Source organism: Somniosus microcephalus, chromosome 13, assembly GCF_052327205.1.
Source record: "Somniosus microcephalus isolate GS21.2 chromosome 13, FLI_Smic_1.0, whole genome shotgun sequence".
Taxonomy (NCBI): domain Eukaryota; kingdom Metazoa; phylum Chordata; class Chondrichthyes; order Squaliformes; family Somniosidae; genus Somniosus; species Somniosus microcephalus.
In genome coordinates, this window is record NC_140999.1 from 106,246,872 (window position 1) to 106,262,729 (window position 15,858).

Below are 15,858 nucleotides of genomic sequence, written 5' to 3' on the forward strand. Positions count from 1 at the left end.
GTTCCCAACAGTGTGATATCCCACCGCATCACCCAGAGATAAACAGTGTGAAAACAACCCCATCACCCAGAAATAGACAGTGTGATAACCCATCCCATCACCCAGAGATAGACAGTGTGATATCCCACCGCATCACCCAGAGATAAACAGTGTGATAACCCACCCCATCACCCAGAGATAGACAGTGTGATAACCCACCCCATCACCCAGAGATAGACAGTGTGAAAAACAACCCCATCACCCAGAAATAGACAGTGTGATAACCCATCCCATCACCAAGCGATAGACAGTGTGATAACCTCACCCCATCACACAGGGATAGAGAGTGTGATAACCCACCCCATCACCCAGGGATAGACAGTGTGATAACCCACCACATCACCCAGGGATAGACAGTGTGATATCCCACCCCATCGGCCAGAGATAGACAGTGTGATAACCCACCCCATCACCCAGGGATAGGCAGTGTGATAACACACCCCATCACCCAGAGATAGACAGTGTCATAACCCACCCTATCACCCAGAGATAGACAGTGAGATCACCCACCCCATCACCCAGGGATAGACAGTGTGATAACCCACCACATCACCCAGGGATAGACAGTGTGATAACACACCCCATCACCCAGGGATAGGCAGTGTGATAACCCACCACATCACCCAGGGATAGACAGTGTGATATCCCACCCCATCACCCAGAGATAGACAGTGTGAAAAACAACCCCATCACCCAGAAATAGACAGTGTGATAACCCATCCCATCACCAAGCCATAGACAGTGTGATAACCTCACCCCATCACACAGGGATAGAGAGTGTGATAACCCACCCCATCACCCAGGGATAGACAGTGTGATAACCCACCACATCACCCAGGGATAGACAGTGTGATAACACACCCCATCACCCAGGGATAGGCAGTGTGATAACACACCCCATCACCCAGAGATAGACAGTGTGATACCCCACTCCATCACCCGGGGATGGATAGTGTGATAACCTCACCCCATCACCCATGGATGGACAGTGTAATAACGTCACCCCATCACCCAGGGCCCAGGGATGGACAGTTACCTTTTTAAACATTTTTTCAAAATTGTTATACGGCTAAAAATGTGAATGCAGTGGTTTATACACAGGACCACTGGCCTCTCCAATTCTCATTGAATGGTGCATTTGGCGTGTTTTTAAAACCAGATCAGTGCCATCTGTAGCTGTCTTTATTGCAGCCTTTCTTTTATTTATTTTATTATCAATCTGACTTTGGGTCTGTGCTACTCTGAAACTTCCTTGGTTGTTCCTCCTACTGAGAGCGATAGATTTTTGTTGGTTAAGGGTATCAAGGAATATGGACCGAAGGCAGATCAGTGGGGTTGAGGTGTAGATTAGCCATAATCTAATTGAGTGGCAGAACAGACTTGAGGGGCTGAATGGGCAATTTTTGTTCCTATGTCAATGTTTCTTTTAAATGTGCTCCTATGTGCCTATGTCTGTTTACAGGTGCCAATCCGAAGACCAAAACGATAGACGGGCACACTGCTCTTCACATGGCGGTGATCATGGCCAAAGCCGAGTGCATCAACTACCTGCTGTTTCACGGAGCTGAGGCCGAGGGCACTGACAGTAAAGGCCGGACATTGATGGATCTGGCGCAAATGACGCAACACCCGGAGAACGTCGGCAAGATCTTCCAGTTCCAGTGGATGAAGCGGACAGCCGGCATGCCACCCTTGCGCCTCATGAACAAGTCGGATCTCTTCGCCCACCAGAGGTTTGACTCCACGCTGAAGACGTGGCACTCTGGTCCGGAAAGAAAGCTCTACATGGCCAACTTGCTGAAACCGGGTGAGCCCCGGGGGACCTACATTGTAGCGTGGAAAGGCCCAGCCCTCAACCAAGCTAGGAAAAACCAGACCACCAGCTCTGCCGGTCCCGCCAAGCGGAGGGTTAGCTCTAAATGGACCCGGAAACACAACCCAGGCCCTGCCCAGGTGGGGAAGCCCCCCGCACAGCCCCAGTACACTTGGCAGGAAGAGGCCACTGGCACCAAGGTGCACCGGAGCAGCATCGGTGCCCACCGGCCAGACATCCTACCGCCCCTCGCAAAATCAGCCTCGCTAGCTGCTGCCGGCCACGATCACAAGCCCCCCACCGGGAGCAGGGAAGCTACCCGTCCTGGGACAGGTAAACCAGGGGCAGACAGGAAGAAGTGAGGGCGGAGGGGGGAAGGGATGGAGGGGGATGAGGGGGGAGGGGATGAGGATGGAGGGGGAGGGGATGGAGGGGGATGCGGGGGGAGGATGAGGGGGAGGGGGAAATGATGGGGAGGAGGGGATGAGGGGGAGGGGAGGGAATGAGTTGGAGGGGAAGGTGTTGAGGGGGAGGGGAGGGAGAAGTGATGGGGAGGGGGGAGGGGATGAGTTGGAGGGGAAGGTGTTGAGGGGAAGGGGAGGGAGAAGTGATGGAGAGGGGATGAGCGGGAGGGGAGGGGAGGGAATGAGATGGAGGGGTAGGTGTTGAGGGGGAGGGGAGGGAGAAGTGATGGAGAGGGGATGAGCGGGAGGGGAGGGGAGGGAATGAGTTGGAGGGGAAGGTGTTGAGGGGGAGGGGAGGGAGAAGTGATGGGGAGGGGGGAGGGGATGAGTTGGAGGGGAAGGTGTTGAGGGGAAGGGGAGGGAGAAGTGATGGAGAGGGGATGAGCGGGAGGGGAGGGGAGGGAATGAGTTGGAGGGGAAGGTGTTGAGGGGAGGGGAGGGAGAAGTGATGGAGAGGGGATGAGCAGGAGGGGAGGGGAAGGGAGGGAATGAGTTGGAGGGGAAGTGTTGAGGGGGAGGGAGAAGTGATGGGGAGGGGGGAGGGGATGAGCGGGATGGGAGGGGATGAGTGGGAGGGGAAGGGGAGGGAGAAGTGATGGAGGGGGGGAGGGGATGAGCGGGAGGGATGGGGATGAGGGGATGTGGATGGTGTGGAGGGGGAGGGGGAAGTGATGGAGGGGAAGGGAGGGAAAAGTTATGGGAGCAGGGGAGTAGGGATGAGGAGGGGGAAGTAGTGAGGGGAGGAAGATGTGATGGGGACGGGGGCAGTAGTGATCATCCCATAGGCCTGACACTGAGTGCCGGTGTTAGTGAAGACGCTGTTTTTATTGGTGAATGACTCACTGCAGGGAGAGAAGCTCGACTACCTGCTGCCCGACACTCCCTTCATCCCCCTCTGGCCCCTTCTCTCCCACAACCTACAATTTACATCATCCTACCTGCTCAATTATTATACAAATAGATGTCGAAAACTAAAGCCCAAAACATTCCCAATCCGAATCTGACAATTTGACACAGTTCTTTATTTGGAACATCAACGTTAAAATAAAAAAAAGGTCTTACCCAATGGTCTCAAATTTTGCATGTTTACACTTGGAGGAGAAGGATTATGGGCCACGTGTCTTTGGATGGTTCGGTCACCCTCTCCAGATCACAACATATACCAAGCTCACTGCAGATTCACCACAACCATTGCTGATCTCATCGGCCAATAAACGAGTCCCCTGGACACCCTATACATTACATTGTTGCACCTATACCACAGCCCCCTGGGCACCCTATACATTACATTATTGCACCTATACCACAGCCCCCTGGGCACCCTATACATTACATTATTGCACCTATACCACAGCCCCCTGGGCACCCTATACATTACATTATTGCACCTATACCACAGCCCCCTGGGCACCCTATACATTACATTATTGCACCTATACCATAGTCCCCATGGCACCCTATACATTACATTATTGCACCTATACCACAGTCCCCTGGGCACCCTATACATTACAGCATTGTACCTATACCACAGTCCCCTGGGCACCCTATGTATTACATTATTGCACCTATACCACAGTCCCCTGGGCACCCTATACATTACAGTATTGTACCTATACCACAGCCCCCTGGGCACCCTATACATTACAGTATTGTACCTATACCACAGTCCCCTGGGCACCCTATACATTACAGTATTGTACCTATACCACAGCCCCCTGGGCACCCTATACATTACAGTATTGTACCTATACCACAGTCCCCTGGGCACCCTATATATTACATTATTGCACCTATACCACAGTCCCCTGGGCACCCTATACATTACATTATTGCACCTATACCATAGTCCCTTGGGCACCTTATACATTACATTACTGCACCTATACCACAGTCTCCTGGGCATCCTATACATTACATTATTGCACCTATACCACAGTCTCCTGGGCACCCTATACATTACATTACTGCACCTATACCACAGTCCCCTGGGCACCCTATACATTACATTACTGCACCTATAGCACAGTCCCCTGGGCACCCTATACATTACAGTATTGTACCTATACCACAGTCCCCTGGGCACCCTATATATTACATTATTGCACCTATACCACAGTCCCCTGGGCACCCTATACATTACAGTATTGTACCTATACCACAGTCCCCTGGGCACCCTATACATTACATTATTGCACCTATACCACAGTCCCCTGGGCACCCTATACATTACATTACTGCACCTATACCACAGTCTCCTGGGCACCCTATACATTACATTATTGCACCTATACCATAGTCCCCATGGCACCCTATACATTACATTATTGCACCTATACCACAGTCCCCTGGGCACCCTATACATTACATTACTGCACCTATACCACAGTCTCCTGGGCACCCTATACATTACATTATTGCACCTATACCACAGTCCCCTGGGCACCCTATACATTACATTATTGCACCTATACCACAGTCCCCTGGGCACCCTATGATGTAAGAAAACTACTAGGCACTTGGTCAGAGTATTAAACAAGGCTTTAATTGACTGTTTCACAACATGGAAGTCTAGTTATCCTTCACTAGTTCCTGTTTACAAAATGTCCCTGAGCAAGCTGGGCCCATGCCCGAATATTTATACTCTCCCTGGACAGCGCCACCAACAGGCCACCCAGTATATTTCATAAGTCATTTCTACATGAATGGCATGATTTATGTCACCCTATACATTACATTATTGCACCTATACCATAGTCCCCATAGCACCTTATACATTACATTATTGCACCTACACCACAGTCCCCTGGGCAGCCTATAGATTACATTATTGCACCTATACCACAGTCCCCTGGGCAGCCTATAGAATACATGGTCATTTTCACATTCTAATGTGTTCTTTAGACATCACAAAAACACGAGTCAGTTATTGTGTCGAGTATAAAAACTTCATCAGCGGTGATCGTCAATTGGCTCACGTTTTCGCGACTGCTGCTGTCTGACCGACTGACTGTCTCCAGCAATCTATATTCCCGATTTCCAGCATCTGCAGTATGGTGCTTTCTGTTCATTGGCCAAGCTGAGTTCAGAGAGAATGATCACCATCACAGAGCCAGCAGAGGGCGGCCTGTGATAAAGAACCAGCGGCTCACTCACTTCGATTCCCAGGAACCTGTTCAGTTCAGGATTCTGACTCTCCCAAATTCAGGCAGGGTTTCCCCTGCTTTTCTTTCATTGTTTTAAAAAAAATATTTTCTTGCAAATCCCTATATATGTACGCGCACATATATATATTACACACACACACGTTATATGGTTAATTTTAACCTAACATGCCTCGCGGAAAACTGACAAGGTTGGATCGGCCGCCTATTTAACACTGTGCCCCAATTTTGCTTTCCGTTGACTTCAATGTAGAGTAAAATTGGGCGGCTGAAACGATCCCGTCAGTTGCCCGCTGGCAGGTCAGGTTAAAATCCAACATGTTTCCAGATAGTCCCAAGACCCAGGGTAAGGGAGAAGAACGTAAGAGAGGAGTAAGGGCGAGTAATGGGGCCAGGGTTAATGGCCCTGAGTTTCTTAACAGGCGAGGGAACTCGTGTGCCCAATTTGCGGAAGGGCTAGATTTTGTACCTGCTGCGTTTGGTTGGAGAGGCCAGCCTCTGCTGCTGGCAAGGGCAGGCCTCATGTCAGTAGAATCATTACTCAGATTAGCACAGTTTCACAAAGCTGTACCCCCAGCACCCACTGAACCCCCAGCACCTACTGTACCCCCAGCACCCACTGAACCCCCAGCACCTATTGTACCCCCAGCAACCACTGAACGCCCAGCACCCACTGTATCCCCAGCACCCACTGTACCCCCAGCACCCACTGTACCCCAGCACCCACTGTACCACCAGCACCCAATGAACCTCAAGCACTCACTAAAACCCAGCACCCAATGAACCCTCAGCACCCTCTGTATCCCCAGCACCCACTGAACCACCAGCACCCACTGAACCACCAGCACCCACTGAACCCTCAGCACCTACTGCATCCCCAGCTCCCACTGAACCCCCAGCACCCACTGAACCACCAGCACCCACTGTACCCCAGCACCCACAGAAACACCAGCATCCACTGTACCTCCAGCACCCACTGAACTTCCAGCACCCACTGTATACCCAACACCCACTGAACCCCAGCACCAACTGAAACCCCAGCACCCACTGAACCACCAGCATCCACTGAATCCCCAGCACCCACTGTACCCCAAGCACCCACTGAACCCCAAGCACCCACTGAACCCCAAGCACCCACTGAACCACCAGCATCCACTGAATCCCCAGCACCCACTGTACCCCAAGCACTCACGGAACCCCAGCACCCACTGAACCCTCAGCACCCACTGAACCCCCAGCGCCCACTGTACCCCCAGCACCCACTGAACCCCCAGCGCCCACTGTACCCCCAGCACCCACTGTACCCCCAGCACCCACTGTACCCCAAGCACCCACTGAACCACCAGCATCCACTGAATCCCCAGCACCCACTGTACCCCAAGCACCCACTGTACCCCAAGCACCCACTGAACCACCAGCATCCACTGAATCCCCAGCACCCACTGTACCCCAAGCACCCACTGAACCCCAAGCACTCACGGAACCCCAGCACCCACTGAACCCTCAGCACCCACTGAACCCCCAGCGCCCACTGTACCCCCAGCACCCACTGAACCCCCAGCGCCCACTGTACCCCCAGCACCCACTGAACCCCCAGCGCCCACTGAACCCCCAGCGCCCACTGTACCCCCAGCACCCATTGAACCCCAACATCCACTGAATCACCAGCACCTACTGTACCCCCAGCAACCACAGTACCCCCAGCACCCACTGTACCCGCAACACCCACTGAACCCCAGCACCCTGGTGTGGGAGAAATGGGTTTTGCTTCCTGGGACACTGGCATCAGTACTGGGATAGGAGAGAGCTGTTCCGTTGGGATGGACTTCACTTGGCCAGTGCTGGGACTAGAGTCCTGGCGAATCGAATAACTAGGGCTGTAGAGAGGGCTTTAAACTAATTAGTGGGGGGGAGGTTTTAAGAGAGCGAAAAATTAAAATGACAGTGGAGAAGGCAATAGAGCAAGGTAGCAGTGGGGGAATTAAAAACCAGAGCGTGTCAGGAAGGGACAGAATGTATAATGATAAAGGTAAAGTAGTAAAAGGGGTAAAAGCAGGAATAAATTGTCAGAAAACATATTTGAAAGTTCTTTATCTGAATGCACGCAGCATTCGTAACAAAATTGACGAGTTGACGGTACAAATAACTACACATGGGTATGATCTGGTGGCCATTACGGAAACATGGCTGCAGGATAATCATGACTGGGAACTAAACATACAAGGGTATTTGACAATTAGGAAGGACAGACAGGAAGGAAAGGGAGGTGGGGTTGCTATATTAATCAGGGATGGAATCACTGCAATAGTCAGAAATGATATTGGCTCAAAGGATCAGGATAGTGAAACAGTTTGGGTGGAGATAAGGAATAATAAGGGGAAAAAGTCACTAGTGGGCGTAGTCTATAGGCCTCCTAACAGTGGCAACTCTGTTGGTCGGAGTATAAATCAGGAAATAGTTGGGGCTTGTAATAAGCGAACAGCTATAATCATGGGGGATTTTAACTTTCATATTGACTGGACTAATCAAATTGGGCATGACAGCCTTGAGGAAGAGTTCATAGAGTGTATTAGGGACGGGTTCCTTGAGCAGTATGTAACTGAACCAACCAGGGGGCAGGCAATCTTAGATCTGGTCCTGTGTAATGAAACAGGATTAATAAAAAATGTCCTAGTAAAGGATCCCCTTGGAATGAGTGACCATAATATGGTTGAATTCCAAATTCAGTTTGAGGGTGAGAGATTTGGATCTCAAACCAGCATACTGAGCTTAAATAAAGGAGACTATGAAGGTATGAGAGTAGAATTGACTAAAGTGGACTGGGAAAACAGATTAAAGTGTAAGACGGTACAAGAGCAGTGGTCTACATTCAAGGAGATATTTCACATCTTTCAAGATAAATATATTCCACTGAGGAAAAAGGGGAGTAAAAGAAAAGACAGTCATCCGTGGCTTAGTAAAGTAATAAAGGATAGTATCCAACTGAAAACAAGGGCATATAAAGTAGCCAAATCTAGTGGGAGGATAGAAGATTGGGAAGCATTTAAAAGCCAGCAAACAATAACTAAAAGATTAATTAAGAAAGGGAAGATAGATTATGAAAGTAAACTAGCAAAAAATATAAAAACAGATAGCAAGAGTTTCTACAGCTATATAAAAAGAAAAAGGGTGGCTAAAGTGAACATTGGTCCCTTAGAAGATGGGACCGGGAAACTAGTGGTGGGGAACATGGAGATGGCAAAGACGCTGAACAAATATTTTGTATCAGTCTTTACAGTAGAGGACACTAAAAATATCCCAACACTGGACAAACAGGGGGCAATGGGGGGGGGGGAGGGGGAGCTAAAGACGATTAAAATCACTAAGGAGATGGTACTTGTAACGATCAATAACATGTCATTCTATAGTGGACACTAGGTGGAGCCGTAGAGCTGTGTATAGCTGTATGTATAAGACTACACTACCCAGCTATATATATATTAAGACTACATTACCCATGAAGCACTAGGCTACCCACAAGGCAACAGTCAAGATGGCAGCCTGCACACAGGAGCACACTGATGCACTATCAATTACTCATAAAAGACTGAGAGTTAAGAGAGTAACTAAAGGCTTTTATTAACAAAAGAATGAAGGTCTGCCTCGAGTGGTCGACCGGTCCAGAAATACAAAGGGCTGGGGAGCAGTCACCTTTATACTAGGACTTGTGGGAGGAGTCAGCCGAGGCATGTCCAGGCATGTACACAGTGGAATACAAACAGTGGTTTACCACATTCACCCCTTGTTTAAAATTGAGTCTGGCGGGGTGAAGTGTATTAAAAGTTAGTGTATTGGAGTCTCTCCGGAGGTCTTGTCTGCCGCTGTGATCGGCGTGGCGACGGCAGGGGTAGTGGAGCTTCCGGCGTCGAGTCCTGCGTAGGCTGTGGCACAGGCGTGTCGTCCTCGTAGATGTCGAGCGGGTCGCGGGGCCCAGGCCTGCCGTCTGCTGGGGCTGGATATCGGATCGTGGGGGGGGTGGTAGTGAGTAGTGGGTTACTGCGGCCCCCGAGGGTGCAAGGTCTCTTATGGAGACTGTGTCCTCCCGCCCGTCCTGGTATGCAGTGTAAGCATACTGGGGGTTGGCGTGGAGGAGGTCGACCCTCTCGACCAGGGGGTCCATTTTATGGGTCCTCACGTGTCTTCTCAGTAGGACCGGCCCTGGGGACGTCAGCCATGGCGGTAGCGATGTCCCCGATGTGGACTTCCTTGGGAAGACAAACATTTTCTCATGAGGGGTGGCGTTAGTGGCAGTGCAGAGCAGTGACCGAATAGAGTGGAGCGCATCGGGGAGCACATCCTGCCAGCGGGAGGTTGGAAGGCCCCTAGACTTTAAGGCTAGCAGGGCGGCCTTCCAAACTGTCGCATTTTCTCTTTCCACCTGTCCGTTCCCCCGGGGGTTGTAACTGGTGGTCCTGCTTGTGGCAATACCCCTAGTTAGCAGGTACTGACGGAGTTCGTCGCTCATAAACGATGAGCCCCGGTCGCTATGGATATAGCTGGGGAAACCGAACAGGGTGAAGAGGTCGTTCAGACATTTAATGACCGTGGCACTGGTCATGTCCGGGCAGGGGATGGCGAACGGGAAACGGGAGTACTCATCAATAATATTGAGGAAGTACACATTGCGGTCGGAGGAGGGGAGAGGCCCTTTAAAATCAACGCTCAGGCGCTCGAAGGGGCGAGTGGCTTTTATCAGGTGGGCCCTGTCTGGTCTATAAAAGTGCGGTTTGCACTCAGCGCAGACTTGGCAGTTCCTGGTCATGGTCCTGACCTCCTCAATAGAGTAAGGCAGGTTGCGGGCCTTGATGAAGTGGAAGAACCTGGTGACCCCCGGGTGGCAGAGGTCATTGTGGAGGGCCCGCAGTCTATCGATCTGCGCGCTGGCGCAGGTGCCACGCGATAGCGCATCCGGGGGTTCATTGAGCTTCCCGGGCCGGTACAAGATCTCGCAATTGTAGGTGGAAAGTTCGATTCTCCACCTCAAGATCTTGTCATTTTTGATTTTGCCCCTCTGCTTGTTGTTAAACATGAAAGCAACTGAACGCTGGTCAGTGAGCAGGGTAAATCGTTTTCCGGCCAGGTAGTGCCTCCAATGACGCACAGCCTCCACAATCACCTGGGCCTCCTTCTCAACAGCGGAGTGTCTGGTCTCCGGGCCTTGGAGGGTTCGTGAAAAGAAGGCCACGGGTCTCCCTGCCTGATTGAGGGTAGCGGCCAGGGCAAAGTCGGACGCGTCGCTTTCCACCTGGAAGGGGATGGATTCGTCCACTGCGTGCATGGTGGCTTTGGCAATGTCCTCCTTGATACGGTGGAAGGTTAAGCGGGCCTCTGCCGTCAAGGGAAAAGAGGTGGACTTGATCAGCGGACGGGCCTTGTCCGCATAGTAGGGGACCCACTGGGCGTAATAGGAGAAAAACCCTAGGCACCTCTTCAGGGCCTTGAGGCAGTGGGGCAGTGGGAGTTCCATAAGGGGACGCATCCGGTCGGGGTCGGGGCCGATGACTCCGTGTTCCACAACACAGCCAAGGATGGCGAGGCGGTTTGTGCGGAATATGCACTTCTCCTTGTTATATGTCAGGTTCAGGAGTTGGGCGGTGCGGAGGAATTTTTCGAGGTTTGCGTCATGGTCCTGCAAGTCACGGCCGCAGATGGTCACATTGTCCAGATATGGGAAAGTGGCCTGCAACGCATTTTGATCTACCATCCGGTCCATCTCCCTTTGGAAGACGGAGACCCCATTGGTGACGCCAAAGGGAACCCTAAGAAAGTGATAGAGGCGGCCGTTTGCCTCAAAGGCGGTATACTGGCGGTCCTCAGGGCGGATAGGGAGCTGGTGGTACGCTGATTTCAGGTCAATGGTCGAGAAGACGCGGTACTGCGCGATCTGGTTGACCATATCAGCTATGCGGGGGAGTGGGTAGGCGTCCAGCAGGGTGTAGCGATTTATTGTCTGGCTGTAGTCGATGACCAGGCGCTGCTTCTCGCCGGTCTTAACGACCACAACCTGGGCTCGCGAGGGGCTGGTGCTGCCCTCAATAATCCCTTCCTTCAGGAGCCGCTCCACTTCGGTTTTAATGAAAACCCTGTCCCCGGCACTGTATCGCCTGCTCTTTGTGGCGATGGGCTTACAGTCGGGGGTGAGGTTAGCAAACAGTGGGGGGGGGGTGACTCTGAGTGTGGAGAGGTTGCACCTGGTGCGCGGCGGGCAATTTGGAAGCTGCTGGCTGCGGACTGTGAGTGGGGGTAGGGGTCCACCGTACGCCATCGTAACACTTTTAAGGTGGCACTGAAAATCTAACCCCAGCAGGACGGCAGCACAGAGGTCGGGCAGGACCAGAAGTTTAAAATGATCGTACACAGTCCCGTCTACTACGAGTGTCACCACGCAGTAGCCGCCGATGTCCGCCGACTGGGACTCGGAGGCCATAGAAATCCGCTGGTGCGCAGGCAGGACTGGGAGAGAGCAACGCCGCACCGTGTCGGGGTGGATGAAGCTCTCCGTGCTCCCAGAGTCAAAAAGGCAGATTGTATCGTGACCATTTACCTTAATGTCCATTGTGGAACTGGCCAGCTGGTGCGGTCTTGCTTGGTCCAGTGTAACGGATGCCAGCGTAGGGGTCGGTGTGTCGCTGCGGGTATCAGATGAGGCGGTGTTGGGGGCCTGCTGCGTTCCGGCTGTCATCCAAGATGGCGGCATCCATGATCCCCATGTGGCTGGAGGCGTCCAAAATGGCTGCTGTACCGGTGGTTCGCACATGGCCGGGGAGGCCCAAGATGGCGGCCCGCATGGCCCACACGCGGCGCTGCTGGGGTTCGGGGTGGCTTTGGCCCTGCAGACGCTAGCGTAGTGTCCCTTCTTCCCGCAGCCTGAGCAGATCGCGTTTTTCGCCGGGCAGCGCGCTCTGGGGTGTTTTGCCTGGCCACAGAAGTAGCATTTCTGGCCTTGGGGCACTGCTGTCTGGCCTTGGGACACTGCTACGGTAGTTGGGCCGTTGCTGGGGTGTGGCTGGGGTGGCACGGCGCTATGAGGTGGTCCTACCGTGTCCCAGGCTGTCATTCCCCGCGGCGTCCACGGTGCAGAGGAGTAGGCATCCATGCCCCGGTAGGCTGCATCCAATGATAGTGCGAGTTCAGAGGCCTTGTTGAGGTCGAGGTCACTCTGCTCCAACAGTCGCTGTCGGGTGTAATTGGATCTGTGGCCCGCTACAAAAGCGTCCCGGATAAGTTCCTCTGTGTACACGGCGGCCTTTACATCCTTACACCCACAGGCCCGGCCAAGCACAGACAGTGCCTGAAGGTGTTCCACGGTCGATTCCCCAGGTTGTTGTTTACGACTCCCCAGAAGGTGCCTGGCGTACACTTCGTTCACTGGGCGCGTGTACTGGTCCTTGAGGAGCTTGATAGCGTCCGCGTACGAGGTCGCGTCTTGGATGACCGAGTACACTCGGTGGTTCACTTTGGAGGTCAGGACATCCAGTTTGTCCTCGTCCGATTTGATTGCTGCGGAGGCGGTCAGGAATTTTTCGAAACACTTAAGCCAGTGAGTAAACTTGGTGGATGAGTCCGCCTCCCGATGATCTAAGTCCAGGCATGCTGGTGTGAGGATCTTCTCCATTATAAAAATTTTGTTAATAAAATTGATGCGCTATCAATTACTCATAAAAGACTGAGAGTTAAGAGAGTAACTAAAGGCTTTTATTAACAAAAGAATGAAGGTCTGCCTCGAGTGGTCGACCGGTCCAGAAATACAAAGGGCTGGGGAGCAGTCACCTTTATACTAGGACTTGTGGGAGGAGTCAGCCGAGGCATGTCCAGGCATGTACACAGTGGAATACAAACAGTGGTTTACCACACACACATGCTGCATCTCTACAGATACTGTACATAGAGAACGTGTACTGAATAAATGACTAGCTAGAAGCTAGCTGTGTTCATAATAAGAATGTCTCATTATTAATGAACATAACATGGTACCAGGATGGTGAAGATCTGCTGAAAATTGTGAAAAGCGACATGGAGAATTTGAAGCCACCAGAGCGTTTGAATCTCACAGAAAAAATCGACTACAATTGGCAGGCTTTTAAACAGCAATTCGAACTCTACATTGCAGCCATCGGATTTGGTACGAAGCCAGACGCAAGGAAGATAGCGTTGCTGCTTACGGTTGCAGGCCCACAGGCGATAGAGGTATTTAATACATTTGTATTTAATCCAGCGGAGAACAGAGAAAAATTAGAAGATGTGCTAAAAAAATTTGATGCACATTGCTCTCCCAAAAAGAATGAGACGTATGAAAGATACATCTTCCATTCTCGGACACAGCAACAAAATGAGACTTTTGATAGCTTTATAACTGATCTGAAACTGAAAGCACAGACATGTAATTTCTCTGAGCTGAAATCATCCATGATTCGTGACCAGGTTGTGTTTGGTATTCATGATAAAAAAGTCAGGGAACGTCTGTTGAGAGAAACCGAACTAAATTTGGAAAATGCGGTGAAAATATGCCAAGCCAGCGAGCTAGCTCGAAAGCACGCGAAGACTTTCAGTGAAATCAATAATGATGCGATTGTAATGAGTGATAATGCTGCTGTCGGTGCTGTGTCCTACAAGGGGAAGAAACGTGGGCAGAACAGAAATGAAAAGCAATCGGAGGATGACATTTTTAATTGTAAACGCTGTGGTTACAAACACCAGTTAAGACAATGCCCAGCATTTGGAAAAATGTGCACAAAGTGTAATGGAAAGAATCACTTTGCCAAACAATGCTTTTCAAAAGTAAAAACAACGAAAGGGCAACAAGTTAATGTGATTGAGGACACTGATTTAAGTGAGACATTTTTTGTAGGAATGGTGTCATGTGATGATATCAAAAAAGATACAGAAAATGTGCAGCCCTCAGAAATGGACAATGCTGAACATAAAGTCAATGCAGTAAAAGTGGACAAATGGATGATCCCATTGCAGATAAATGGAGCATTAGTTACATTGAAACTGGACACTGGGGCAAAAGCAAACTTAATCAGTATGAGTGACATAAAAAATATGAAAGAAAAGCACAAAATACAGAAAAAGTCAGTACTACTGAAGAGCTATAATGGACAGATAATAGATAGCTTATGTGTATGCAGACTTAAAGTGACAGTCAAAGACAAAGTGCATCATCTCATGTTTTCTGTTGTGGCTGAAAGACTTGATTCGATACTAGTTGACAAAGCTTGTGAGGACTTAGAACTCGTCAAAAGAGTCTACCATATAAACTGTGCCATAAGCAGACCAGATGACTCAGGTGATGAATCAGAGAGCCCATCAAGGATGAAAAGGCCAAAGGGTATCCATGTCTTCAAAAAGCCTAGTTTCTCCAAGAAGAAAGAAAAAGACTTTAAGGTCAAAGAGAAGCCAAAGGAAGAAAAGCACAAAGAGGAAAAACACAAGGAGAAAAAGTCCAAAGATATAACCGCAGCAGATGTTGTTAAGCAGTGGAAAGAGAAAAAGAAAAAGAAGAAGCCTGCACCAGAGCAGGAAGCAGTTCCGGTGGATACTCCTTCTTCCCTCAGGCCAATCTTTGGTGTTCCATCAGCCGAGGCTGCTGAGAGGACTATGCTGTATGATGGGATCCAGCTGCCAGCAGTTTTTCGAGAGTGCATTGACTACATTGAGAGTTATGGCATGAAGAGTGAAGGAAACACTGAAACCCTCTCCAAGCAAAGATCGCAAGGAGACCTTGATCTATACAAGAGCAGATTGATGACAATGCCGCAACTGCATCTTGTCATTCACCGCCAGAACAATCTCATGAAGACACATCAGACTTACCCGTGTTGAAAAGATCCACACGTGAAGTAAAAGAGCCTGATAGACTTAATCTTTGAGTACAATGTAAAGCTTTGAAAATGTGTTGACTGTTTTGAAAATGTTTATGTTTATAGAGCACTAACAAAAGTGTTACTGATATTATCTTTACTGTTTTCTTGAAAGTTGATTGATATTGATTTTGTTAAACCTCAAAGAAAGGGGGATGTAACGATCAATAACATGTAATTCTATAGTGGACACTAGGTGGAGCCGTAGAGCTGTATATAGCTGTATGTATACATAGATACATAGAGATAGGAACAGGAGTAGGCCATTCGGCCCTTCGAGCCTGCTCCGCCATTCAATGAGATCATGGCTGATCTTCGTCTGAGATCATAGCTGATCTTACCAGTTCAGTACCCCGTCCCCGCCTTTTCTCCGTAACCCTTAATCCCCTTAGCCTTCAGAAATATATCCAATTCTCTCTTGAAAATATTTATTGAATTAGCCTTCACAGCCCTCTGTGGCAGGGAATTCCACAGGC

General features: G+C 50.3%; 1 protein-coding gene across 1 annotated transcript in view; it reads left to right on the forward strand.

Moving 5' to 3' along the window:
* The window catches only part of LOC147108527 (uncharacterized), a 98,156-nt gene extending 95,930 nt beyond the window's left edge, over positions 1-2,226 (forward strand). Inside the window, exon 4 of the mRNA XM_086005190.1 lies at positions 1,502-2,226. Within this exon, the coding sequence (XP_085861316.1) occupies positions 1,502-2,214 (713 nt within the window). The 3' untranslated portion in view covers positions 2,215-2,226. The remainder of the gene's footprint in view (positions 1-1,501) is intronic.
* The last annotated feature ends 13,632 nt before the right edge of the window (positions 2,227-15,858 follow it).